This window comes from Wolffia australiana, chromosome 5 (genome assembly GCF_029677425.1).
Source record: "Wolffia australiana isolate 7733 chromosome 5, ASM2967742v1".
Lineage (NCBI taxonomy): Eukaryota > Viridiplantae > Streptophyta > Magnoliopsida > Alismatales > Araceae > Wolffia > Wolffia australiana.
Genome location: NC_135839.1, coordinates 10,203,055 through 10,230,087, shown reverse-complemented (window position 1 = coordinate 10,230,087; position 27,033 = coordinate 10,203,055). Strand labels below are relative to the sequence as shown.

General features: G+C 39.8%; 1 protein-coding gene across 2 annotated transcripts; it reads left to right on the top strand.

The window, feature by feature from the left end:
* Positions 1–1,278: 1,278 nt before the first annotated feature.
* RHM1 (rhamnose biosynthesis 1) lies at positions 1,279–4,547 on the top strand. 2 transcript variants are annotated; one of them, XM_078575132.1, is made up of 4 exons: positions 1,309–1,422; positions 1,517–1,661; positions 2,356–3,918; positions 4,005–4,547. In XM_078575132.1, the coding sequence occupies exons 2-4, from the start codon at positions 1,551–1,553 to the stop codon at positions 4,455–4,457; spliced, it is 2,127 nt and encodes a 708-aa protein (XP_078431258.1). In that variant the 5' UTR covers positions 1,309–1,422; positions 1,517–1,550; the 3' UTR covers positions 4,458–4,547. The 2 variants fall into 2 exon arrangements, with proteins under 2 accessions (XP_078431259.1, XP_078431258.1); XM_078575133.1 differs by lacking the exon at positions 1,517–1,661 and having other exon boundaries at positions 1,279–1,422.
* Positions 4,548–27,033: the final 22,486 nt, after the last annotated feature.

The following is a 27,033-nucleotide window of genomic DNA, read 5'->3' as shown; positions in this document are numbered from 1 at the left end:
AACGAAAGCTGTCATTGCCATTATGTACAAAAATCCAACGCCCATGATAGTAGTTGTCCTCACCAATGACAATTGATGTCTTTGTTGACAACATATGTCGTTCTTGTTGGGAAGGCTTCCATCGATGCATTTTCCTATGAACATCAAATCCATCATATTCCATCATCCACATAAATTCCCATCATAATCAACAACAGTCATAGTCATTGCCAACAAGCGTCATCATCCTCGTCCATGACAACCGTCGCTGAAAGCAATTGTCATCTACGGTGATAGTTGTCCTCCTCGTCAACAACAGTTGTCCTCATCAACGACTGACATTTTTCTCATCATCCCGAGTCATCGTCCTCATCAACGACAATATTCGCCATATATAGTAGTCATAATCATCGTTAACAACAGCTGTCATCCTCCGCGATGACGTTTATGTAGAGGTCGTTAGTGGTGGATGATGCTTCCGTCGAAATCCGTCATCATCATCATCGCATTGACACTGGTTGCCATCGTATTAATCAAAGATAATATAACTCTTAATTTCAAATATATTAACTACAATATATTATATATATTTCTATTAAAACATTATTAATCCAACTTAATTAAAAAAAATATTTTTCCCCACTTTTCCGTCCTAACCGTCCTCATCCCGTCCGTAATTTTTGTCATCAGTCATCACCCGTCTTATATTGGATGACGGATCTTCAGTCTTCATCCGTCCCCGAAGCTTAGTTTCAAAGTAAGAGACTGATTTTTTTCCCTTTATGTTTCTCTTTCTTTCTCATGTGGTCCATTAGCCCATTAAGTAAAAATCTACTGGTTCAGCGATAGACGCGGATCGGACGGTTCGAGATTTTGTCGGTCTGCCGCCACCGTCCTCCCACCGACCATTTCTACAACAACAAATCCAAAATACAGCAAAATGAACAAACCGAGAAAAATAAATGCAGAAAAAACCGGCATAAACGAGGCACCGCTGTTTATGGCGCCCCGGCAGTTTGGATCTGAGATTTTCTTGAAAATACTATTAAAACTCCGAAAATTATAAATGTACTCCTTCCAATGGCGTGGCCGACGATTTTTCTTGACGTGGTCAGAGAACGGAGGGGGGCCCACATGCGTGGCTCTTACCCCATCAGTGTTTGACGGGCATCCCCATATTTTTTAATCGGAAAAAGTATTTTTTCGTTTAGTTATTTGTATTAATAAATATAGGACGATGACGATAAGCGGGACCCTTCATTCCGAGGGGAACTTTCGTGGCAGTACATAAATACGTTAGGACCCCCCCCCCTTTCCTCTGTTCTCACGCAGTGTTCGAGCAAGATCGCCCGCGCCTTGGCGCCGAACTACGCCCCGGCTTTGTCGATTTTCGGCGAGGGGAGCTACGCTTGAGTAATTCCAACGGATCCTACCGAAGTTGGGGTACTACAATCGCATTTTCTGCCATTCTTTTGTTTTTGCCTGCTTGTTTGTCTTTGATTATGTTTTTCCCGTTGTCTTTTGCCGTTGCGGCCAGATCTGAATGCGGATCTATCTTATTTGTCTTCAAAATGATCTGGATGGTGTGTCGCCGATCATCTTTGAAATGTGGAAATAAGCCCCCGTCCGCAATTATCCTTCGGCTTACGGTCTTAACAGATCACGGCATTTTGCGGAACCAGGTCATGTTTGATTTTGATTGTCGGCTGGGTTAGGCGTTTCATTTTTCGAGATCTGCTGTAGTAACCGTGAGATTGCTCTGCCGTTCTGGTTACCCGCCGATTTGGCTTGTGTTGATCCATCTATGCCTCTCTTTGTTTTGGCGTTTGCAGTTAGCTGGATGCTTTTACTTTGGGCGATTATTTTCGGGGATTACCGGATGCCTTTAATCTGATGTAGGCGTTCGGCGTTTTGATATATATTTTTTCTTTTCCGGATCATTTCGAAGATCTGAATCTGGCCCATGTTCCCTGCTGTTATCCCCTCCAATTTCCGTAACATATGTTCCTGGAAATGCATTTAAATTTATTGGACATTTCCTTCGATTAAGCTGTCGCCCGTTAATTCCTTTCTTCATTCTTTTTTACGTGTTATTAGTCGCATTAATCTCAAATAACCATTCTATTTAATCAGTTATTGTCATCATCTTAGTTTTCTGATCTTAATTTTGCGATGTATGTCGTTCGACTACTTGAAAAGGCATCGGATCATCATCTATCTCTGAATTGGGCTATGGGGAGTGATAGACAATTAAAACTTTTCCTTGGGAACGAAATTTCCGGATTTTCTATATCTCTGCGCCAGAGCCCCCTCCAATATTTTCCTTTACCAGCTAGCTTTAATAGGAAAAACATGTTTTTAATTTTGTTTGATCAGGTTAAGATGGCGTATACCCCAAAGAACATACTAATCACCGGCGCGGCGGGGTTTATTGCATCTCACGTGGCCAATCGCCTGGTGCGCAAGTACCCAGATTACAAGATCGTGGTCTTGGACAAGCTCGACTACTGCTCAAATCTCAAGAACCTTGAGCCCTCTCGCGCCTCCCCAAACTTCAAGTTCGTCAAGGGAGACATCGCCAGCGCTGACCTGGTCAACTACCTCCTCATCACCGAGTCCATCGACACCATCATGCACTTCGCGGCGCAGACCCACGTGGACAACTCCTTCGGCAACTCCTTCGAGTTCACCAAGAACAACATCTACGGCACCCACGTTCTTCTAGAAGCATGCAAAGTCACGGGCCAGATCAAGCGATTCATCCACGTCAGCACGGACGAGGTCTACGGGGAGACGGACGAGGACGCGATCGTGGGCAACCACGAGGCCTCGCAGCTGCTCCCCACCAACCCTTATTCAGCGACCAAGGCCGGGGCGGAGATGCTGGTCATGGCCTACGGGAGGTCCTACGGGCTGCCCGTTATAACCACCCGCGGGAACAATGTATACGGCCCGAATCAATTCCCGGAGAAGCTGATTCCCAAGTTCATTCTCTTGGCCATGAGGGGCAGCCCGCTGCCCATCCACGGCGACGGCTGCAACGTCCGGAGCTATCTCTACTGCGAGGACGTGGCCGAGGCCTTCGAGGTCGTCCTCCACCGGGGAGAAGTCGGCCACGTGTACAACATCGGGACGAAGAAGGAGCGGAGGGTGATCGACGTGGCCAAGGACATCTGCAAGCTCTTCGACCGGGACCCCGAGTCCGTGATCAAGTTCGTGGAGAACCGTCCGTTCAACGATCAACGGTACTTCTTGGACGACCAGAAGCTGAAGTATCTGGGCTGGGCGGAGCGGACGCCCTGGGAAGAAGGCCTCAGGCTGACCATGGACTGGTACACCAATAACCCGGACTGGTGGGGGGACGTCTCCGGAGCGCTTCTCCCGCACCCGAGGATGCTGATGATGCCGGGCCTCGCCGAGGCCGACCAGAAGGGCGCCGGTCTCGCCTTCACCGCCGCGGCGGTGCAGAGCAAGATGGTGGTTCCCACGATCAGGGCCAACAGCTACTCCCGCGGTCAGCCGGGGCTCAAGTTCTTGATCTACGGCCGCACGGGGTGGATCGGAGGGCTGCTGGGCGACATCTGCGGGAAGCAGGGGATCCCCTTCGAGTACGGGCAGGGCCGGCTCGAGGACCGCGCCTCGCTCCTGACCGACATCCACGCGGTCCGGCCCACCCACGTCTTCAACGCCGCCGGGGTCACCGGCCGGCCCAACGTGGACTGGTGCGAGACCCACCGGCCCGAGACCATCCGCGCCAACGTGGCCGGCACGCTGACCCTGGCCGACGTTTGCCGCACCCAAGGCCTGCTCATGGTCAACTTCGCCACCGGCTGCATCTTCGAGTACGACGCCGCGCACCCGCTCGGCTCCGGGAAGGGCTTCAAGGAAGAAGACACCCCCAACTTCGCCGGCTCCTTCTACTCCAAGACCAAGGCCATGGTATTGACCGAAACTCTTCTCCGGCCTCGCTTGGCTACGGCCTACGGGGCTGAGACGACGCGGGGGGTTTTTCTTTTTCTTCTCAGGTGGAGGAGCTGCTCAAGGAGTACGAGAACGTGTGCACGCTGCGGGTGCGCATGCCGATATCGTCGGACCTGACGAACCCGAGGAACTTCATCACGAAGATCGCGCGGTACAGCAAGGTGGTGAACATACCGAACAGCATGACGGTGCTGGACGAGCTGCTGCCCATTTCGGTGGAGATGGCGAAGAGGAATCTGACGGGGATCTGGAACTTCACCAACCCGGGCGTGGTCAGCCACAACGAGATTCTGGAGATGTACCGAGCCCACATCGACCCGGGGTTCACGTGGACCAACTTCACGCTCGAGGAGCAGGCCAAGGTCATCGTCGCCGCGCGCAGCAACAACGAGATGGACGCGTCCAAGCTCAAGAAAGAGTTCCCCGAGCTGCTGCCCATCAAGGAGTCGCTCCTTCGCTACGTGTTTGGGCCTAACAGTAATAAGAAGCCCAATTAGAGAAGTCGGCCCTATATACCCCCCAAGATTTCTCGTTTTGTTCCCACACCCTGGAACTTTTTTTTATTGTATTGCCCCTTTTGGCCTTGATTCTCTTTCTCCACTTGGGTTGGGAGTATAAGAGGTCATCACGAATATCTGCTGGCTCGATCCACCCATTAATTCATAAAAAACAGGGGTACTCCTTCGTGCCAATTGCAGGGAGAAATTATGCATTCGTCTCCTCAGCCCCTGCCTTTTTTTGAATCATGGTCAAGAGGGATGACCTACCACTGTCTTGCTTGGGGATTAAAGAGTGGTGTAACTTCCAGGACAGAAAGAGGGGGGAATGTTCATTTGGTTGATGGGGACCTGAGTCCTACTTTGTTTGCTGCCTGTACAGTCTGCCAGGGAAAACACCCTAGGCCCACGATATGAAGAGATGCCACCACCTCTAGAGGAGATGACCCAGGTTATGAAAATTCATCATGGTCAACCCCTGATCGACCCTAGCACTGAATTTTCTTTAAGAAGAACGATTTGAAGTTGTTTTTCTCTTATCTGAGGCCCCATAAATAGGCAAATGCCGTAATAGATCATTTGGTAATATTCAGAATGGAGTATTTTCTCTAAAATTTCCCTAGACTCTCCTCTCTGCCGCCACTGCTGCTATGAAGGGGACATTCTTCTTGAGTTGTGCCCTCGTGCATAGTCACATAGTATCCCAGCAACGATGTTTGCTACTTCTTGTGCACATTGCCTGCCAGATCTGCATCTGACTTGTCAAAGAATAGGTCATCCACCCCTCTATCAAATGCCACCAAGACTGGAAGGTCCACTCTTCACCCTTTGGTGATTCATATTATTACTCTTGTGTTCTGAGTGTATTTTTACATCACCATCGGTTTTTTTGGAATAGGTTAGTGAAATACTTTGGCAGCTCATGTGGCCAGTTATTTGTATTTGTAACTTTGTTTTTACCTTCGTGGTTGTAACAGTACTCCTGCCTTTGATTGAGGAATCAGTTGTAAGGGTTTGCACCATCATTGTTTTCTCCGGATTTTGAAGGTGCAGATCGACCATGGGGATATGTGGGTTATTTTATCTTAGCCTAGGTTTCCATTAGTTATCCCATCACTTATTTGTCTTAGTCATCATGCGTCAAAATTGGCCAAAGGATCTTCCTCTATCATTGCAAATGTGATTTTGTCTTCTCTTGAGTTGAGAATCCACAAGAAATTGTCACTTTTTCTTTTGAGTTTGGCATGCATAAGTTTTTTATGAATAAAATATTTTCAACTGTTACTCAAGAATTATAATCAAGGTTAACTCTAGGAATGCAAATCCAATGGTTACTACACATTAACCAACACAAATGAAAGCATATATGTTGTATGATTAGACCTTGCTAGACAAGAACTTCAAGTTTTGGACCACAAAAACTATCTCTTAACATATTTTTTATTTGACTAGTTTTAACTTAAATTTTGTTTCAAAGTGAATATTTTTTTATAAGTTATTGTTGAATTTTTTATATGAGATATTTCATCATTTATTAAAAAGATTGGTATTGGACACTATATCATAGATGCGATGAGTTTAATATAGAATATCAAGATAAATATCAAATAAACGTTGACACATATTCCAATGTGTTTTAGACTCCACTGAAGTTCTTGAGTAATTCATCAGTCGAGTTTAAGTTTAATTTTATCTTAATTATAGTAAATAGTCTTTTTTCTGTCTGCTTCAAATAATTTTTAATTCGGGATCTTCAAAGGTTGGATATTTTATATATAACAATTGAAATTAGGAGATAATTACCATTGAGAAGCCGATAATGAGAAGACAATGGATAATATTAACACAACTGATATAAATATAATAAGTAATAATTATAAATGTGATGTAAGGATCTTCGAAAATAATATGTTCTGAATCACATTGTTGTATTGAGTAAGATTACCAAGATTTTGGTTGTGATTGATTCATGAATATTGTACTAGATCATTGAGAATTAGGATGCGACTCCTGAAGAGTTTGAAATTAAATTTGATGCAGTAAAATGACTTTGAAATTGATTAATCAATTTATTTTGAGTTAATGACTGTTTACCATGGATGGAGGCATATTAAGGTATGATGGCATCCTTAGATGAGGTATGTTGGTGTCAAGTAAGGAATAACATCTGATATGAAGATCAACATAAAGTGGGTAAGGATAATCAAGTTGATGATTTATTGAAGTTTAAGTATAGGAATGTATTAGTCTCCAATGGTGATATCTTGAGTAAACTTGATGTCCGACGTCGTTGAAGATGTCGTCCGACGGGTAAATCACTAAGTGAATGTAACTATGTGATGTGAGTGTCCTAGGTGAAATGCACGTGCAGGGGCCGACGAGTGGGGATTCGCCGAGTTCTGAGCTCCAGAACAAGCGACCGATGACGATGACGGTGACCTTCTGACCCTCGTCGGAGCGACGATGGCGACTACGGCGCCAAATGGAATAGTCCATAGGGGCTTGCACGTAACGGGTGAGCTCAAATTGTAGCTTTCTCGAGAATTTTCTCTCAACTAATCTAACCCGAGCGCGGTGGAGTGCAATCGAAAATATACTATAGAAAGTAATGTAGCTGACAAGCAATAGGGGGACGATGTACCTCGTCGGTGGCGACGTTCGTTGTAAGAGAATCTGTCAGTGCACGCACCGGAGCTTGTAGAGAAGCAGTGGAAGGCGTGCCGGAGAGGATCAGCGTGCTCAACTGGTGGCGTAGCAGAGGATCAACGGTGAGGAGAGCGATGCAACAATGTATCGATGCGGCGGGCACGTCGAGTGTGTTACACCAGTTTGTTGCAGTAGAGGTAATGGCTCGGTATGACAGTCTTGGTTCTGGCGTCGCAAGGCAGCACAGCCCACAACCACACATCATGCTGTGCATCTCCCAAGCACGATCTCAGTCGCCAGTTTCGGCGTGTAGCGGGTGTGACGAATAGTCGTCGTGCTCAGGTAATGTCTGGCTGATAGGCGAATCAACGACTCCGGAAATGGTTGCCTCGAGCAAGATGACCAGGAATGCCACACGGGCACGGAATCATTGCAACACCGTGGCTGGGCTGGTCAACACATCGATAACGTGCGTTGTCGGTGGACCGGCGTGCAGGTGACTCAGCAACCAGGAGGGCAACACAACACGGGGATGGAGGCACACATTCTGGACTTTCAGAACGATCTCGCAGATCGTTCCGACGGCTGAGTCGGATCGCAAGGGAAGGGGTCAGCATCTTCAGTGCAATTGACAACCCTTGCGGAAGTCATCTGAATCATTGGTATGGCGTCCTGCGAACCCGCTCATTTGCGGGAGGGCCCACGGTTGAACGACGTGCGTTGATCAGTCAACGCACAGCGAGAAGCCTACGTCCATTGAGATATAACACGCCTCCACGTGCATGGGCTACTAGCGAGCGTGCGAGATGCCGGGATGGTGCCCGGTAGGATGTTGCAACTGGCGAGCGTGCGGAAGGGCGACCGACAGTGCAACCAGTGGGGCGATGGATGGTACCCGGAGGCCCTTTGTTGGCGACGGAGGGCTTGGCGATGGCGGACATTTTCTATTGGGTTTCCGACGGGTTTTGACAGTGAATTTTTGGTGTAACGAAGGAACAACTGGGCGTCACACTCTTTCCTTCAGCTACCTCTCTATCACTTCTTTTTCCCCTTCTTTCTTCCTCCACTACCTTCCTCCTCCTTTTCCCCTCATCTCCTTGGGTGAGATCTGAAGCGGTGTGTAGCTGCAACCAACTTGAAATTCCAGATCTAAACATGAACGTGGTCGCATCATGGCCTTATATAGGGCCATGATGGGCCCTTACAAGGAGTCCAGAAAGGGGAGTCTAATACGAACCTCCCCCTCCCATTTACGACATAATTAAGAAAATAACAAAATAAAATGATGTGAAAATGAAAACGATACAAACGGATACAAAAACACGGTGATATGGAAGTGTGACAACGAGTAGGAGCACTCGTCGTGAAGAACACAAAACAGAGATTAAACCAACGAAAACAGATAACGGAAAATGCGAACACGTGCTCTAACTGGGGTATTTAAACCCGGGCATCTTCATTGATGCTTAGGCATGCCGGTTGGGTTGGACATGGACTGGAGGTGATGCTGTTGTTGACGATGATGGCTCAGCTGATGATTCCTGTCATTGTCTGGACGCACTCCATCAAAACTGATGTAGTTAACATATCTGAAATTTCTAGAGTTTTTAAACTTGAGGTTTTTGGCATAGCGAATAGTTTTTATTCATGAGAATCGAGAGGTGTTTGAACTAATGATAAATAGAAGTAAAATTATCTAATCAAAATCAGTACATACGGCTGTTCGAATCTTCAAAATCAGTACATACTTGTACATATTACAAGTATAACCTTTTGGATTTCTAAGAGCACCTATACAGTTTTGAGCTCTAATTTCAAAGTCTCCTTCCTGTGCTCTCTGAAAATCAAAATCCAAAAGCAAGATAGATCTTTAACTCCATGAAACAATTTTCAAGCATTTTTTTCAGTATAGCTTCAAGATTATATTTTTCGCTAACATCAACTCGAGTCCAAATGATTTGGTATTGTTTTTTTATGCAAGGTGGTTTGAGATTCGAAGAAAGGAAAGCTGGACTCTCAATTTTGCACATTCTCGACCCTTGTGATGCATTTGATACCTTTAATATAATTTTTAGGTTGATTTTGATATTTTTTTCAAATGATAACTATATTTAATTCAGAAAAATCCATAGATCTTGGAAACTCATATGTTGGTTGAGTTTTGAAAAATTTACTTGGGTTTGAACTTGGATGTAGATGAATTACGCATTGACTAAGAATGTGAAAATATTGACATTTGGAGACAGATTCAATTTTATTTTGAATATTTTGTGTGACATAACATATGTTGGTAATTGTGTTTGTGTTATAAATTCATACGTGTTGGAATCATTCCATTTGGTGAAGGAATGGAAAAGATATTTTAGTTTAAGCACCAAAGGTCAAACACAAATTAGTGGATTTCATCCAAAGAGAAAAGTGGAGGAGAAGAGCACTAGAGAAAGGAATGACAGAAAACAATCAGGTATTGCTACAAGGAAGCCATAATTGGATTGAATAATTGTTATCTCTCAATTAACAAAATCTGATATGAAAGAATATTCCTGTTAAAATACATGAAATTATGACTTGTCTTGAATAGTACTTAATGAGACTCATTATATACTGTGTGAATGAGGATAAAAATTATATTCTTGTTAAATCTTTGTGCTCAGTCAGGTTAACACTTTGGGAGCCAAAGTTGAGAAGGCTTCAGGGGCCAAGTTGAAGTAGGTCAAGAGCTGTTTGCTCCATGGAAGACAATATGGGTCGATGACGACATATTTTCCTCGACTTTCTCCTTTTTTAGTATCCTATTTCAGCCATATTTCCAAATGTTTTGAGTGGGGGCCATTCAAACAAACACGGTTAGGGTACATCATCACCTCGGGATGGATAACCCCAAAAAGGATTAAGTATTAGCCTAAGCTGGCTAAAAATGTCTCCCACATTTCCTATAGATAAAAATTCTAGGTTATTTAACAAAGAAAGCGATAATATAGTTGGACAACCTAATTCACCCCCTCTAAGGTTATTCTTTACCCACTTAAACTAACAATCATTTTTTAATGTGTGACCCTCTAGTTCTATTTTCCACTCAAGTTAATGACTCCATTAACCATGTAAATTAACCATATCTAACACATATAATAATCAATCATCAACTTAATTTACAATGTCTGAGGTGACAAGCTACACCACATGTTAAAAAAGGTACAAAGTGTAAAATGATAAGAGGGAGGGTGAATTAGTATTATATCTTAATATTTAGAAAATTATAATTTTGCATTCATTGTTTAGACTCTCCTCTCATGTCTCTCTCCAAGAGATGACTCTTGCCCTTCGTAGGAGACACCAGACCAATCTGGTGTGTCCCTTAATGTAGTCAGAATGAGTCAGTATGACTTCTGAATAATTCTTAAAGAATTGCTGCTCAATCGTCTACTTGAGACGAACACTATGAAGTATTTACAAACAACACTTTTCTTCTAGCTTCACTCACAACACACATTCTGAACACACCTGTGGTCTTGATTTACTTCCTCACCTCCGTCACTTACTTCCCTTGAAGTAAGCTTACGTTAAACTTGATGCTCCTCCCTGAAACACTCTAGATAGGTTTATACTAGATTGAACTTCTGGTCAGTTCACATTATTTGTTTAAATAAACCTCGTTTATTTCTAATAATCAACACACACCACTTTGAACAACATAAATACGTAATTATTAAAATAAAATCAACTTGATAATCCAGTTTTTGGGAAAAATAAGTTAATACAAGATCCTTTGACCCGAAGCAAAATATGTATACTATATATATCACACACTATAATAAACAAGGGTAGACATTTTGAGCAAGATCATCCATGGGCCTGTGAGGTTTAATTGAATAGTCAATAATAATATCTCAGAGAAGCAGTTATGGAACCGAGTAAATCTGAGGGAGTACAAAAACAATAATATATTTACGTAGTGCAAGGATTCAAACTTTTAACCCATAAGTTTGATACATCATTCACAAAAGTTAACATTCAAATGATGTCAAGAATGATGGCTTGATTACAAGAAGTCTGCATAGTTGAAATTCTAATTTTGTATCATTATGTGCTCTGTAAACAAAAACTTTTGGTCCATATGGATTAACCACAACATAAAAGTATTTTTGTTCATTTAGAAAGATGATTTTTTTTTGGGATGCTTTTTTAATGTTTAAAATTAGCCAAAGAGAATTTAAATTTTATCTTGGATTAATTGCCTTTTGGGTCTATTTAATCATATTAAAATTTAGAGTAATTTTAATAAATATATAAAAAATAAATATATTGAATTGTTTGATGCAATGCCAACAGTTCAATATTAAGAACCTGGAAGTGGAAAGTTAAAAATAATTAAGATTGTGAATTCTATGGAAATTTTGATGTATAAATATGATAGACAGTAAAATTTATTGATCATCCAATTAATAAAAATAAAATAACTAAATGACATAAACAGATTCACATTAACTCAATATTTTGTTTAGAAAAAAAATCAGCCAGTGAAAAAAATCAATAAAAGTTACTGTACCAAAAAATTCAATAATAGAATGAATTAAAAAATGACATGGAATTTGTTTGAATTGAATAGAGTATAAATTTATAGATTCTAAATTCAGGACCAAGCAAGAAAGATAAAAACAGATGTATGTATTCAATATCCATTGTGTTGTGTCAAAATTTTCTAAATTGTGGGTAAACTGTTGAAAGAAAAAGACTTCACTCATAAGTAGAATCAAGAATAAAAGGAACTATTTCTTGGAGTTTTATTTTATCAATCAAGTATAAACGAAAGAGAAACATCAGCTTATTTCCTCTTTGAATCAGCAGGAGTCAATAATTCATTTGGGGATCTGCTATCATTTTGTACCCAACATGTTCATAGCATGGAAATTTTAACATTCCTTTTGTCTTAATGACAGAATATGGCACCTCTTGGTTCATTTATGGTAAAAATGGATGAACTTATTTTTATAAATTTATTGATATCTTTTTGTATTAGGTACATAATTATAAAATAACCTCAATTTATGAAAATATCCAGAGGAATTCATAAATTATTTTATGGAAAACTAATTTATAATCCTTCATCCGTATCGTTAACACCCTAAATTTGGTGTTTAATGCAAGTAATTAGCACATTTTATCTATTTAAAGGGTTTAAAATAGGGTTGTTATCATATATTTACACATTAATTTTAATTCCAAGTGAATAATGTTTTTTTCTACTTTTCTGTTAATTCATGACTTTTATGGAATTTAATTAAGCTTGGATTAACTCTATTTAAATGGAAATGGCAGGTTTAAGAATTAATTTTAATGTTAATTAATGTAGGGAAGAATTACTGAATTTTCTAGATTTTTATGGAAATTTAATGGATTTTGTGGGAATTTATTCAAGGAATAACTGAATTTTTAAATAGAAAAATATAATTATAATAAAAATAGGAGATTATTTTAAATGTGGTTGAAAAAATGCCCTTAACAGCTCTCGATCGCGCATTGCAGATGTAAAAATCGAATGAAAACATATGCAGGGTTTCTATGGTTTTTTAGAGAAATATGATTTTTTCATGGTTTTTTAGAGAAATATGGAGAGTGAAAGCATAGGGGTATATCTCTAATTTGGGCAGCGCCCGTTTTGCGGGTGCTAAACAGTGATTTTTGCAGAAAAATTCAAGAAATTGATTTCTAGGGCCATGTGGTTAATTCTCGGCTGACAGAGGAGAAGCCGATAGCTTAAATAGGACCGATAGAGGCGTCATTGGAGGGCGGTAAGTGCACCGCCCGTGCTGTGCATACGAAGATGCACGAACGAGAGGTGACGTGGTGACCTCTGATTGGGGGACGGTAGTATAAATGTACAGGTAAGTGTAAATCGTCAGGTATTACATTTTATTCTCTTATATCCAGGATTGGGTATGTGACACGCCGAGAATGAACCCCCCCAAAACGGTTACAATCTCGCCAGCCAATCATCAATCGACGTGCAGTGTGGGTGTTTCAATATTCATTTATTAATAACTTTTTATCTTGAAGTCAGATTAAGCTCAAATTTTATGGGTTTTCTCGTCTCAACCTCCTTTTTCTATCTTATGTTGGATCATTCAGATCAAGCCTATACTTACCAATAAATTTAATTATTTATCGGGGGTAAAATGGTAAATTTACTATTTAACCTTAGTATAAAATCAGAATTTCAAGTTGAACCCTCATCGGCCATACTAGACAAAAGTGATTAATATAGCTTTCTTACATAACTGTGACATGAACTGAGCTGGCTAATAGTTGAATAAAGCCATCCTGGGATTTTTACAAACCAATTTGCATAAATGTTTCTCTACATCTCAATAAATATACATCCCTAATGGCTCTAGAAAAATGGTTATGATATCAACCTTATTCACCATTTGATCATGAATAAATAGTCAAAATCTTTCAAGATATTTTGCTTACTTTATCAAATATCCTATGAAAGAGAATCCTTAGGACACACATTTAAATACTATTGATCATTCCAGAATGATAGTTAATGTATATTATGTGACTGCAAAACCAATCACACTTCCATGATTTATTTAAGTTGGTTGAAATAAATATTTACTCGCCACTATTCATGTATGAGGGTTATAATGAAGTCCTTGAATGTGAGCAGTGACTTAGTAAATTATGATGTGATCACGAGCCTTCAAGCATTCATTCCAAGTGTTCCTATTTATTCAGTACTCCAAACATATATCAAGTTATCCAGGTAGAATAACACTATCAAATCCTTCTTATGAGTTAGGTATTGCTGATGCTGTGGCGCTTAGTGTGGAATCTGTTTATGAAATTACGCCTTAACATTAATGATGTTGATTCCTGTCATGGTTGTTAACTTGAGAAATTTTGGTCATCTTATGTAAAAACGACCATGGTGTGATTTAGATGCATAATCCCCAAACCATCAGATTCAAATGTCTCTGATCAGACATAACAATAAATACACAAAGGGGATTGAGTGGTTAAGACATGATCCTTTGCCCTCAATATAAGAGGAGATTGCCTCAAGGAAGAAGATGCACGAAGTCCCTGGCAAGCATAGTAGGGATATTGGAGAAGGTTTTCTCTAATGATCCCTAGATACACATTATTACTTACTAAAATACATATTAATGTTTGATGACTAACCATAGCATATGTCTCACGTGGATGAAAGATTAACATGATCAGTAAATGATGGTGGTAAATATTCCATGAGAGAGTCAAATGCTGTTGTGTATCTTCTAGAGAATAAGATGTATCTTGGCACCCCTTCATTAATGAATCTTTATAGTTATATAATTAATTATACGGTTGTTCAGTAAATGTTATTAAACCATTAAAGTTACAATCCATATGAATACCTAGGTCTAGAGGGTCACACATGTAAGATTAAAAGACATAATGAGATATATTTTATTCATAAGGATGTTGGTAGATATATTTTTATTTTTAAGGAATACAATCAGATTTCACCTATCATTTAACATCTCCTAGAACTTCTTTAGGAATATAAAAATGAATAATAATTAAATTTATTTCTATAATAAAATTCAATGATACATATTTGTGACTAGCAAGAAATCCACATAAATGCATCAATATTGTACTTAAATAAAAGTGAATTTCTCTCCCAAAAAAACCTTCCAGATTTAATTGATGTTGAAATATTGTTAATGTTGTACCTTTGTTAGTGGCTATAGTTGGGTTCTATTACCTTGATTGAAACAACTTATTTGTGAAATGGAAGATATGAAAATGAATTGTAATAGACCTTTCAAAACTGATGATCAAATTGTCGGTGCATCGATCAGATCCATAATTTCATTCTATGGGACCCCTGACTTGTCTAATATCCTTCATCTAAAGGAACATCATTATCTCTTACCCGTTGTCATTACACTGCTTCAATCATATTGGGAGTAGAGAGTGATGGAAATATATGTGGCTGGCAAGCCAATCACATATTACATATCTCATTCCATGTTCGTTAATATAACATATTCATAATAGTGCACATATGCTGCTTATAATGAAGTCTATGAATACATGATCAGACTTAGTGAACTATGATGAGATTGTAATAAAGAGATCACTCTTCTTTAAGCATCTATTTTAAATATTTATATTTGAAGGATACTTGAGAAAGACATCAAAGTATTCATATAAAATATCACTATCTAACCTCACTCAAATGATGAATATGGTCGGTCCTGTAGGCATTAGTTAGAGACAGTAAGGGTACATAGTGGGTGCTCTTTAGTGGAAAGAGTTCACGGAATTGGTCCGTATGAATTCTTGAACGGTTGTATACCAAACTAGCAATCAAGTTGACTCATGTCACAGATGTGTAAGTGGTCCGTAGACCTAAGACACCAAAGACATGTTATGGATGGAGAGCTGTACTTCAACTATGACCTAGGAGTATCTAATCATGGAGTTGTAAACAGTCTTAGTTCGGTGCATCAACAAGTTCACTAAGACGATTAAGCGATCAAGGTAGGATCATCAACCCTTGATATGAGAGGAGACAGCTCAAGGAAGACAATGCGATGAAGTCCTTGGCCAAGGTAGTGAAACATCAAAGAATAGTCATCCTCCAAGGATTTCCAAACGCATCAGCACTAACTCAGATGACCGATTAGGATTTGGCATTTAACCATACATTAAGTCATCCTAGAAGCATCAAGTGGATGAGGGATTATACATTCACGGTAACAGATGATGAAGATATCCCGTGAGTGAGTTCATACACACTCTTTTGTATCTTATGGATCCGGAGGTGTAGCTTGGCACCCCATGAGTTGGATACTCAACCTTTCAGATGGGTTAAATTGATCCGACATTAATTTATCTATATAATTATATAATTAATCAATTTAGAAGTCTAATAAATATTTGGGCCACTCGAGTCATTAACTAGACTGATACGTGGGCCTAGAGGGTTAGACACAAATGGTCTTTTAGACATTGGAAGATATTCTTATGTTTTGGGGTTTTTTATGAAAAATTCTCACTTAATATAAAATGGCGTAGGACATGAACAAAATTCACTGAAGCCAGAACTGTTCAGGGGGTTTTCCCATTTTTTTGCTTCTCCCTCTGTCTCCTCTCTATTCCCGATGCGATTGGGATGACTATTGATGATGACAGAGATTGAACAGAATTGGCCAAGGTGATGGAGGAGATTCAATGTGTCGAGGATTGCGTGGATACGTCGTGAGGCTTCAGACATGAGCAGCTTGACTTGTCTCACTCAAGGATCCTAGAAATCACAAGCGCACTCCGTGCACTGGTGCTTCGTTTCATGTTTTTGTGGATGCCATTACGATTCGTTAAAGTATTCCAGATCAATTTGAGTTGTTCATCTTAATCAAGGCCTATAACCCTAACACAAAGGAGCCAAGGGGAGAAGGGACAAGAAGGGTGGGCGTTCCAAGTTAAGTATACATAACCTCATATAGGTTAATTAAACATAGATTATTTAACCCAATGACAGCTTGAGTTTCTGGCCTATGGGGTGCCAAGCTACATCTCATGCTCTAGAGAAGGTATAATGCAATGTACTAACTCTTGTCCACCTGATGCTCTTATGATGACTAAGGGTACAATAAATTTTTTAACCTTACTCCATCGTCCAAGTTAATATTAGTGCCATTGGGAATCATAACATATTTATTTTCAGGTATTATAATTTCTTGGTAAGTGTCTTTTTCACATTAGCTTCCATAATATTTCTTCTCTTATATGACCAATCAATCACACATACTGACCACTTAATTATATTCATGAACCTCTTTCTACTCCCACTCTTACATAGCTTGGAATTCAATGAATTTGAACTCACAATTTATAGTTAAAGCATTACAATACATCTTGGTGTCCTTTTTATAAGAACCACTTACACAACCAATATGTGAATTGTTAGTTAAGAATGGCTAGGTAATGACAAAGAGGGGGGTGAATAAGGCCTCTTCAAATTTTCTGGTTTAAATTATTCCTAACTCTAAAATTTTATACATGTCTGTGAAGTATGACTGAAAGATATCAAACACAAATTTTTCTACAAGTTAGGATATCAGAATCATAGTTTTTGAAATCCCTATATATGCTATAAATTTTTTTGGTGAAGAGTTCAACATCCTTAGCCCCCTTAGCTATGTTGGATTTGGGACTCCTCCACCCTTTCAGAAACCATAGAGGTTTCTCTTTCCTTGGCCCACAACTTAGTCTAGAGGATGTTGATAATACTTGAAACTCAAAAATAAATATCAATGATTTTCAAGTGTTAAGGACAAGTGTTCAAGATGTAATATATGTTCAAGATAATAAGTATGAAAGATTATATATATTCAGGAAACATGCTCTTAAGAAGATATGTATTCAAGATGTATAATACAGTTCACTATATTTCAAGTTTATCATTATCTCTCTCTAACATCTCTCTTTATTCTCTTTCATTCCTCAAATCCCTCTCTTTCAAATCTTTGTTACTCAATTGTTTCTCCCTCTCATACACCTTTTCTCAATTTAATCCAACCTATCAATCTATTGATAACAATGAAATTTCCCATCTCTTTAAGACCTTTGAAAAATGAATAGAAATATGCACCTCTTGATGATTCGAGCCTCAGATCTTTGCCTCTTCTCGTTTCCCTTTAGTGTCCATTGTTTCTCATCTTCTTTCCAGGTCCAACTTCCTCTTGATTAACCTGAAATTAGTATGCAAAGAGAAAATACACCTATATGTACTAGGAATTGAGAAAGAATCCTTGATTCCTCCTCTTCTCTTGGTTGCCTTTTGAGAGATGAACCCAATGGAGGAAAAAGCTTGAAGTCCATCTGTTTCATTCTCGGAGAGATGCTGCTTGCAGGGAGAATGCTTGATAGAGAAAAACACACTTGATTAGTGACCTTTAATATTCGGAAAATAGGGGGAAAAGGACATTCTTCCACTTTAAGAGAGATTATGTGGCAGCACTAAATGCACATAAATTTTGAATTACAATGAGAAGACTTACATTTCTTGATTTTCTTTCTCTTAGCAGATACACCTTCATGGAAGGCCATTTCTGAAACTTCTACAGAACCCCTGAGATCCATAAAGTGACATCACATTGTCCAGGTGAGCAACAAAATAGATATTATAAAATGATGAAAAGGTTGCATAGAAAACCATCAACTGAAGGACTCCCATCTAGTGTGCAGAACAACATTCTCGAATAGATGTCATAAAATTAGAAAATAAAATTATTAAATGTTTTTTCAAATTATCACTAGTTTCATTATTTAACCCTAATTTTGCAATGTTTTTGATTGACCAAAAAAATCTAATTGATATAAAAATCTGGGATTTAGTTATACAAGATGTATGATGAGCGAGAAATTAGGGTTAAACATATCATTTATGTTTTTGATTCATACACCAATATCTTTAATTTTTTTACGAGCATAGAACTAGTAAGGGATCAAATACATAGGGATAAAGTATTGAATATGCAAATTTTATCTTTGACTTTTATTTTTTATTTATTTTAAGAATTCAATTTAATTTCAGCAAACCAAACTATGGAAAAGTAATTAAAATATTTATAGGAAGCTGAAAATTTATTAATTCTATTTCACATAGTTTATTCAAATTTCATAGAATATTTTTGAGAATTTTAGTATGACTTTTTAACAGAAAAGTACTGGTTAATTCTAATTTAAAATACCTTAGAAGACACGTTGCAAGCACTGGGTTGTGCTAGGAGGAGATGGGCGAAAGTAGAGTGGAGCGGATGAAAGAGATATCATGCTGTTTGCAACGGAGCGGATGAAAGAGATATCATGGTGTTTGCAATGGAGATGATGGCAAGTAATGAAAATTTTATTGCCCCTAGCGCAGTCGAAATGGAGGCGGATATGCGTTGATAAATGGTGGAGTTGAAGGTGGTAAACATGAGAATGGAAACCTAAGTTTGGGTGATGATAACCTAGGGAAAAAGGACAAAGGCATGAGTTAGAAAAGGAAAGGGTCAAGATCAGACTACCCTCACCGCCATGTGCCCATTGGGCCGAGTGGAGCTTTTTCTTCATGTGTCTTGATATGACTATCGCTCCTTCAATCCTTTGCTATTGGATTACAAGAATATACCCAAATGAGATTTGATTGAGCAAATCAGTTCACTAATCATAATTATGAAAAAACCAAAGGGTGTCTTTTCGCAATGATGGGGGTTCCTACTTATAGATCCAAAATGTTGGATGGATAGAGGAGGAATATGTGGAACTACCCTCCCAATTTAAGCCTGAAACTCATTCGTGATCATTAGATATGTTGGTTTCAATTTGGAGCAATGTGAGCCATATTATTATTCAATGTATATAAGTCACCACCTGAACTTGGAGTCAAGATGTTTTGGTCTTAACCATTGACTTTACTAGCTAGGATCAGTATGTAAAATGCCATGTAGAGTTCATAAGGTAATATCATCAAAATCCATATATTGACTCGAGGTGAATGACTTTCAATCTTCATGAATTGATCTGATTAATATTGTGGTAGATTACCATTCAGGGATTCATATGTATCAATCTAGCGATCTATTTCGACTTATTAGCACTTGATACCTGTTCATGTTGTCTCCACACATGGCTATAGGATCAACCAAACTCAACATTAGGGGGGGTAAATAGTGGTATTGTATTTGCATACTTTTGATGTACTTATTGAGTGTCATTCAAATAGGAATGTTTATAACACATGCCTAAATATCTCTAATGTTTACAGTATGGTCTCATGACAATTCCCTTTACTGATATCAAGGTGTGATTGGCTAGCTGGCCACATATACTTCCATCAGATCTGGTATGTCACATATTGGTGGAACTCATTCCATCATGAGATCTATTCAGGCATTGTTATGCCTAATCAAATAAAGTCACCTTAGAGTGTTTTTTAACTTCAGATGAGACTGTAACATCAAATGAATAATTATAACTGTGTTTAAAAAATTAGTAATTCATTCTGAATGCATGTTATTTTTCATTTATTTTTATGATATGAAAATTATGCATTACTTAATTCATTCTAAAGTATTTGGATGGAAACATATAATTTTTGTGGATATTAATTGATATGAAGGACTAAGGTAAGTTAAAATAGTTTTCTAGATGAAGAGGAGAGGGCAAAAACAGTTCCATCTTTGCCCAATCCCACAGAAACTAGGAGGAGGCAAGGTGATGTCGGACGTCATCTAGGACGTCGTCCGGTCGGCACCGAATATGATGGTTCGGTGCCGATAAGTGATGATGGTATCAAACGTTGACAGTGTCGTCGTCTAACGGATGAAACCCTAACGGGTTATGTAACTACGATGTGATGAGATGCGTCCTATGTATCGTAAGTGCAGGCTCCGACTCGAGGGAGGCGCCGAACTCCAAGCTTGGACGAGGGTCACCTGTTGACGGCGACAGTGGCCTCTCAAACCTCGTCAGAGTGACAAAGACGTCTACGGCTGAACAGAATCTATCCGTAGGGCTCGCAAGTAACGGATGTACTCGTCCGTACCGGTAAGACACTTAATGATCGTAGTTCTCTCAATTCGTCCTCTCTCACCTACCTAGCCCAAGCATGGTGGAGTCAAGATGAAAATACACTGCAAGTAGTAAATAAACGAGCGACGGGAGAGGACGGCGTACCTCGTCGGTGGTGGCTAGTAGTGCAGTGTTGTCGACGGTCAGCGGTGATTCGGAGCAAATGGGGGGGAGAGTTGCAAGAGAGATCACGGCAGCTTGACAGGTGGAGTAGCGCTGGAGCCCTTCGTAAAGGTTGGCTGAAGACTTGTTGAGGACGTCCTGGGCTTGGAGCGATGCCCTCTTTGGGGCGGTGAGGAATGGCACCCCGGGGCATCGTTCATCGAGACGTCGCGGGTCGACGACGATCTGCAGGGTGCAGGGCGCGAGGAGGAGTCTGGTGATGGCGTCCAATGAGTTGGCGGCCTGGGGCAATGGCATGCCGAGTGGCGGTTTCTGGCGCCAACGCTTGTAGCCGCCCTGGGGGTTGCGGCTGCTCTAGTGGCTGCGGCGACGCCCGACGTCTTGGATCAGTTGGGGCAGTTGCGACCGCTCCGGCGATTACGGCAGGTCCGATGGCTGCGGCGTCGCCCGCGGCTCTATAGGTGGCGACGCCCACCTCTGGCCGCATAGGCGCCGCTTCGGGCGGTGCCCGCGGCTGGGGGCGGCGCCGCTAGTTGCAGTGGTGCCCGCTTGGGCGACGGCACCTGCCTTTGGCAGTGTAGGCGCCCCTTCGGGTGGCACCCGCGGCTGGGGGCGGTGCCGCTAGTTGCGGCGGTGCCCGCGTGGGCGGCGACGCTTATGTGGGCAGTGATGCCTGCGTGGGCGGCGGTGCCCGCGTTGGCGGCGATGCCCACCTCTAGCGGCATAGGCTGGGGTGGCACCGCTGGTCGCGGTGGCGCCCGCGTGGGCGGCGACGCCTGCCTTTGGCGGGGTAGGCGCTGCTTTGGGCAGCACCCATGGCTGGGGCGGCGGCGCTCGCTGGTCTGGGGCGGCCCGACGGCGGCCACAAGGCGGTGCAGTGGCGGCGCAGTGGCGGCGCAGTGGCGGCGCGCCCGCGGCGGCAACTACCTAGGGCTCCAAACGGAGCCCTAGAACGGGCGCACGGATGGGACGGAATGGGCGTGAACCCAACCTTGTTCTGTTCTGCCCATTCTCTCTCCTTGTTTTTTTCCTTCTTTTTTCTTCCTTTTCTCTCCTTTTTTTTGTATTTTCTAAACGTGAGACCAAAGATAGGCTAAAAAACAACTCTTCTATTCCTTGGTCTAAGTTTTTAGGGTGCCCATCTCCTCCCTCATATAGGGGGGGAAAATGGGCCCCTAATTTGGCCTTAAAAGGGTCCACTTGGGGAGCCCTTATAAATGGGCTCCCCTTACAAACAAGAAGAACACAAGAAGATAAAGGGGAAATTAAAGGGGAAATAAGAAGAGAGAAAGGGAAGAGGCAAGGGGGGAATGGTTAGAGAAAGGCCCATCCCCCTCGACGACAAAACGATGGACGGACAAAAGACATTGCGAAAGCGATGAAACACGATGAAAACGGGACGGGCGAGAATGGAAAAGAGACAAAAATGTGAGATAGAGAGATGAGAAAATGAAAAGGATAACTCGAGCAACTTCACCCGGTCTTCAACGTCGAGGGTGCGTGGCGTGGATGATGTCGATGACGACTTTTGATGGTGTGCGACATCACAAGGCTCCCCTCTTTAAACATCTCTTCCTCCATGTTGTATTTCATCTTTCAAAATTTACCTCAATCGTGTTAGGAGAGTGATTGAACTAAACATTTCTCATGTGGTCCATTCTTGCACAACACGAGTAAATGTTTCAGATTTTCAGGAATGAAAAATAAGAATAAAGAGGGAAAAAGCCATTCACCCTTTAAGGGTATTTGCCAAAATGTTTGTGTGATCATTCAAGATTTTCATATTTTTCTCATATTTTTATCTAGGGTGTTATTAAATGGTTAGACTGGACCTCGTGCTCTACAACACTACCAAACACATACCCAAATTCCGTTTCTAACTTTACCAAGGTCCTCCCAAATCCATCAGAAGTCATTGTCATTCACTCCTGCTAGTTGGTGCACTGCCGACATAAATTCTATAATAGTCATTCCTAATGCTCGTAATTTGCATAAAATTCCCACCCTAGACTGTATGAATTGGGTTTCCTTGGTGATTCTGAGTTGACCTCATCGATCAAGTTGGACCCAATTGACTATGTCAATGAATATTTTACCTGGATGACCAGTCATTATTAATCCCAGCTGGCAGGGGCAGAGTTGGCTCTATTGATCAATTCAAGGGTGATCATTGATTCGAATCACTAGGTCAGAGTTGACTCAATTTATTGAGTTAAGTGTTCATCATTGGACCCAGCGGACCGTGTCAACCAAACTTTGATTATAAGACTCACTTTCCTACCATTTTGTCTGCGCATGCCTACACTCATGCCTTTCTTTACCACTATTGAACATTGCATGGTGCCTCTAGTATTGATGGAGATTACTTTTATTTGGTTTAAAATCACTTTATGAGGTAGATAATTCCCAAAAAATACCAAGCCTTATAAGTTTTATGTTATTTTTAAAAATAAATCATATTTCTAGGCCATTATTTATGATTTAGTAATTTTTACGATTTTTAGTAGAATTAATCCTTAAAACAATAAATCACAAAGATATATTACAAATACAAAATCGAACCTTTTGAATACTTTATCTCTATGATTCTAGAATAATTAACCTTGAAATTATCATGGTTTTTTAAATTTTTTAACGTAATATTCATGCATCACTTTTGGATTTCAATTATCACATGTCATGAAGATTCGAGAGTAACCATGATTGGGTTCTATGAAATGGACAACATTTAGTAGAAATAAGTAACTTCCCCGTTACTTGTGTGTCGGATACTACATGACTTAAGTGGGAAATGTATTGAGTTCTTCAAGTTGGTTTATGAAGGTGCAATTGAAAAAGGAGACATCATAGTGAAATTTTATATTTTCTATGGATTTAAAGGATAAAAAAGAGAAGTTATGCCATAAACTGGCCATTCAAACCTCCCTCATATTCACACTGTAAGTAGGTAATTCAAATTTACAATGAGAAGCCAACAACCCATGACAAAATGAAGAAAAATGTCAAAAAAGAGAAAAATAAAATGGTTAAGGGACATTTTACTTATGAAACTTATTTATAAATACTCTGTTTTTGACTTTAGATGTGCTCTAGCAAGTGGGTAGCAAAAACTATAAGGCATTCTTGAGGGTCCAGGTTGTTTAGCGTGCTTAACGTAAGTTTTCTTTCAATCACTTATCTTGTTTGAATTGAAAAATGACTGATCCTCGTAGAAGACAAAAATCCAGATATGAGAGGATGAATTGGGGTACATGGTATTATCCTTAACATTGTAGGAATTTACAACCCTGTTTTAATTTATTTGTGGTTTTTTTCTCCCTCGATTCCTGCAGTTTCTCTGCCTAAATGTATCTTTGACCCTCTTTCTCTCTCTATAATCATGCCTTTCTTTCTCTAGACCTTTATTCATACTTCAATTTTATTAGTCTAAAATTAAATGAAAAATTAAACATTTCGGCATCAAGTTCCATTCACATCATCTCCTACACCAATTCTCCACTCTCTTTACATCCCATTTTGATTACTTTCTCTATGATCTGACCTTTCACACTAGAGTTCCTCCATATCTCTAATTTTCATCTTTACAATGACTAGAATTCTGCTAGCTACCCCTTCATAACTAGGGTACTTTATCATTTATCAGTGCTCGTGCTTGGGTGGGCTATAGGAATAACAGACCAGCGACAAGGAACGCAATGCTTGTTGTTCCATGTAGGGGTTAGCAGTGTGAGAATTCATTGATGAATCCACTTTGATACATGTAAACATACATATGTTAAGTTGGTTTTGACATCATTTCATTGATATTATTTTCATTTTCAAGTGAATTTACGATTCATGCATTAATAGGACTATTATGTTAAAACTACATAGTTTATTGGCATTTCATGTATATTCCAAGCCCGATTAATTTCATGCAAAATGTATTTTAACATTATTTATTTATTGGGCTTCAATTTGTCCCTCTAGTGGATATTATATCTTTTTTAAGGGTGTAGGAAATGGTTTAGGGAAGCATCAATAGTCCAACCAAGTGTCGAAGCAAGTACTCACACAGAATCAGTCGATGGAAAGGCCACCACGATCTGAGTCCTCAGCGTGCTTGCCCACAGAAGGTTCATCTCAAAGAGCCATGTCAAAAAAGTGCAGCCCACACGTGCATGGTGGAGTAAGTATTATTAGTTCGGAAAGTATCATCAAATGACATATATAGAGCAAACTTTTTTTTCTGGAATTTCCAGTACAGTATTGCTAAAGAAATGTTTCTTTTAGATTCGCACCAGGCCAGGCCAACAACAAGAGAAAAGGAATGCAAAGGACAGTAATCATAATAAAATAAAATAAAAATCAATGTCCAAGATTTGATATGAACTAGTCCAAAACCCACATCATAACATGAAGAATCAAAAGTGATGATCAAATTGTGACCCTCCCATTTTCCTAAGGATGATGGGAAATGACATATATCTAATATTTTATTATTATTATTTTTTATTTTGCAAGATCATGATTGATCCATGGTGTTCACCTGGATGGTAGGGCTCTTCAACAAAGGAACCAAGAAAGAGGGCAGATGACAGAGCCTATTCATGTGGGTGCTGATGTGGTAGCGTGTACTTAACTTAACAGGGCCCAAGGCTGTTTTTGTTATCCTGACCATTAACCCCTACTAAAACAAGATCCAATGCTACTATGTCAACACAGCAGTTAACCAATAGGATGCCTTAGTGTATACTCAACCATCAAATCCTAATTGGTCATCCAATTAGAACTACAACATTAAAAATCATCAGAGAAGTCTTCTTTGATAGTCACTACGTTATGCAAGAACTTCATCACATCATCTTCCTCGAGCTATCTGATATTATATAGAGGTTAGACAATCCCATTAGGTAACTCAATCTTATTCGTGAACTTTTTGATGCACCCAAACTGAGATTGTTCAAAATTATATGATTAGGAACTAATAGGGCATAGTCAAAGTACATTTATCCATAATATGTCTTTATTGTCTCAAATCTAAGGATCACTTACAAAACCTTGATGCAAATCAACTTGATTCATAGTTAAGTATGCTACCATTTAAGGATTCATACAAAATAATTCAATGGAGCCTTTCTCCACACAAATGGCTACGCAACCAGCCATACTCATCATACGAAGGAGGCTGGATAGTGTATTCTATTCATATACGTTGATGTCCTTCTTGACTATCATTTCAATACGAATATTTAGAACACATGCACAAATACTAGTGATCTCTTTATTTTAATCTCATAATTATTCACTAAGTCCAATCATTTATTCATGGAGTTTATTACAAGAATCAGACACGCACTACAATGAATACATTATACTAATGAACATGAATGAAATATGAAATGTGTGATTGGATTGCTAGCCAAATATATGTCCATCATTCTCTCACTTGGACAAAATCCAACCACTCCTAGTAAATGAACCCTTTGTTTTCTATTTATACTCAAAGTGCATTGAGCTAATGTCTTTGTGTATGGATCTGTGATATTGTTGGTCAACATAACACTTGCACTATGAAATCTCTTTCCATGGATGATCTACCTAATCAAGTAAAGTGTCTTAGAAAGTTATTTAACATCTAATGAGACCTAGATACCTTCACTTGTGAAATTTCACTATTGGTGTCACACAACATCTTAACTCTAATGAAAAAAATAAATTTTTTTTTTTAATTGGGCCAAACCCTGACTCAGTTGGGCCAAGCCCGATTGGGCTAACCCTTAAGCCCATTTAGTGGACCCGATTTGAGCTGCCAACCTTAAGGCCCAAACGAGGCAGCGCTGCCATCCACCACCGCCTCGGTCGCCGGGGATCTACGGAGCATGTAATTTTTGTGTTTTTGGAATTTCAAAATTCCAAAAAAATCAGGAAAAGTCATGTGAATTAAAAAAATATTTTTGCATTTAAAAATAATAAAAATAGGAAAATCCTAAAAATTCATACAATCAATTTCCAATGATTTGAACATCTAAAAAAATTCTAAAAAACTTTAACTCTCGTTATTAATAGTTAAAGTGGCTTTTGGAGTAAATTAAATTATATAAATGTCTAAATATATTTATTTTTTATTTCTGGTGCTAATTGAAATCAGGATAATTTGTAAAAATATTTTTATGATTTTTTATTTCTGATTTAATTGTTACCATAGGAACTT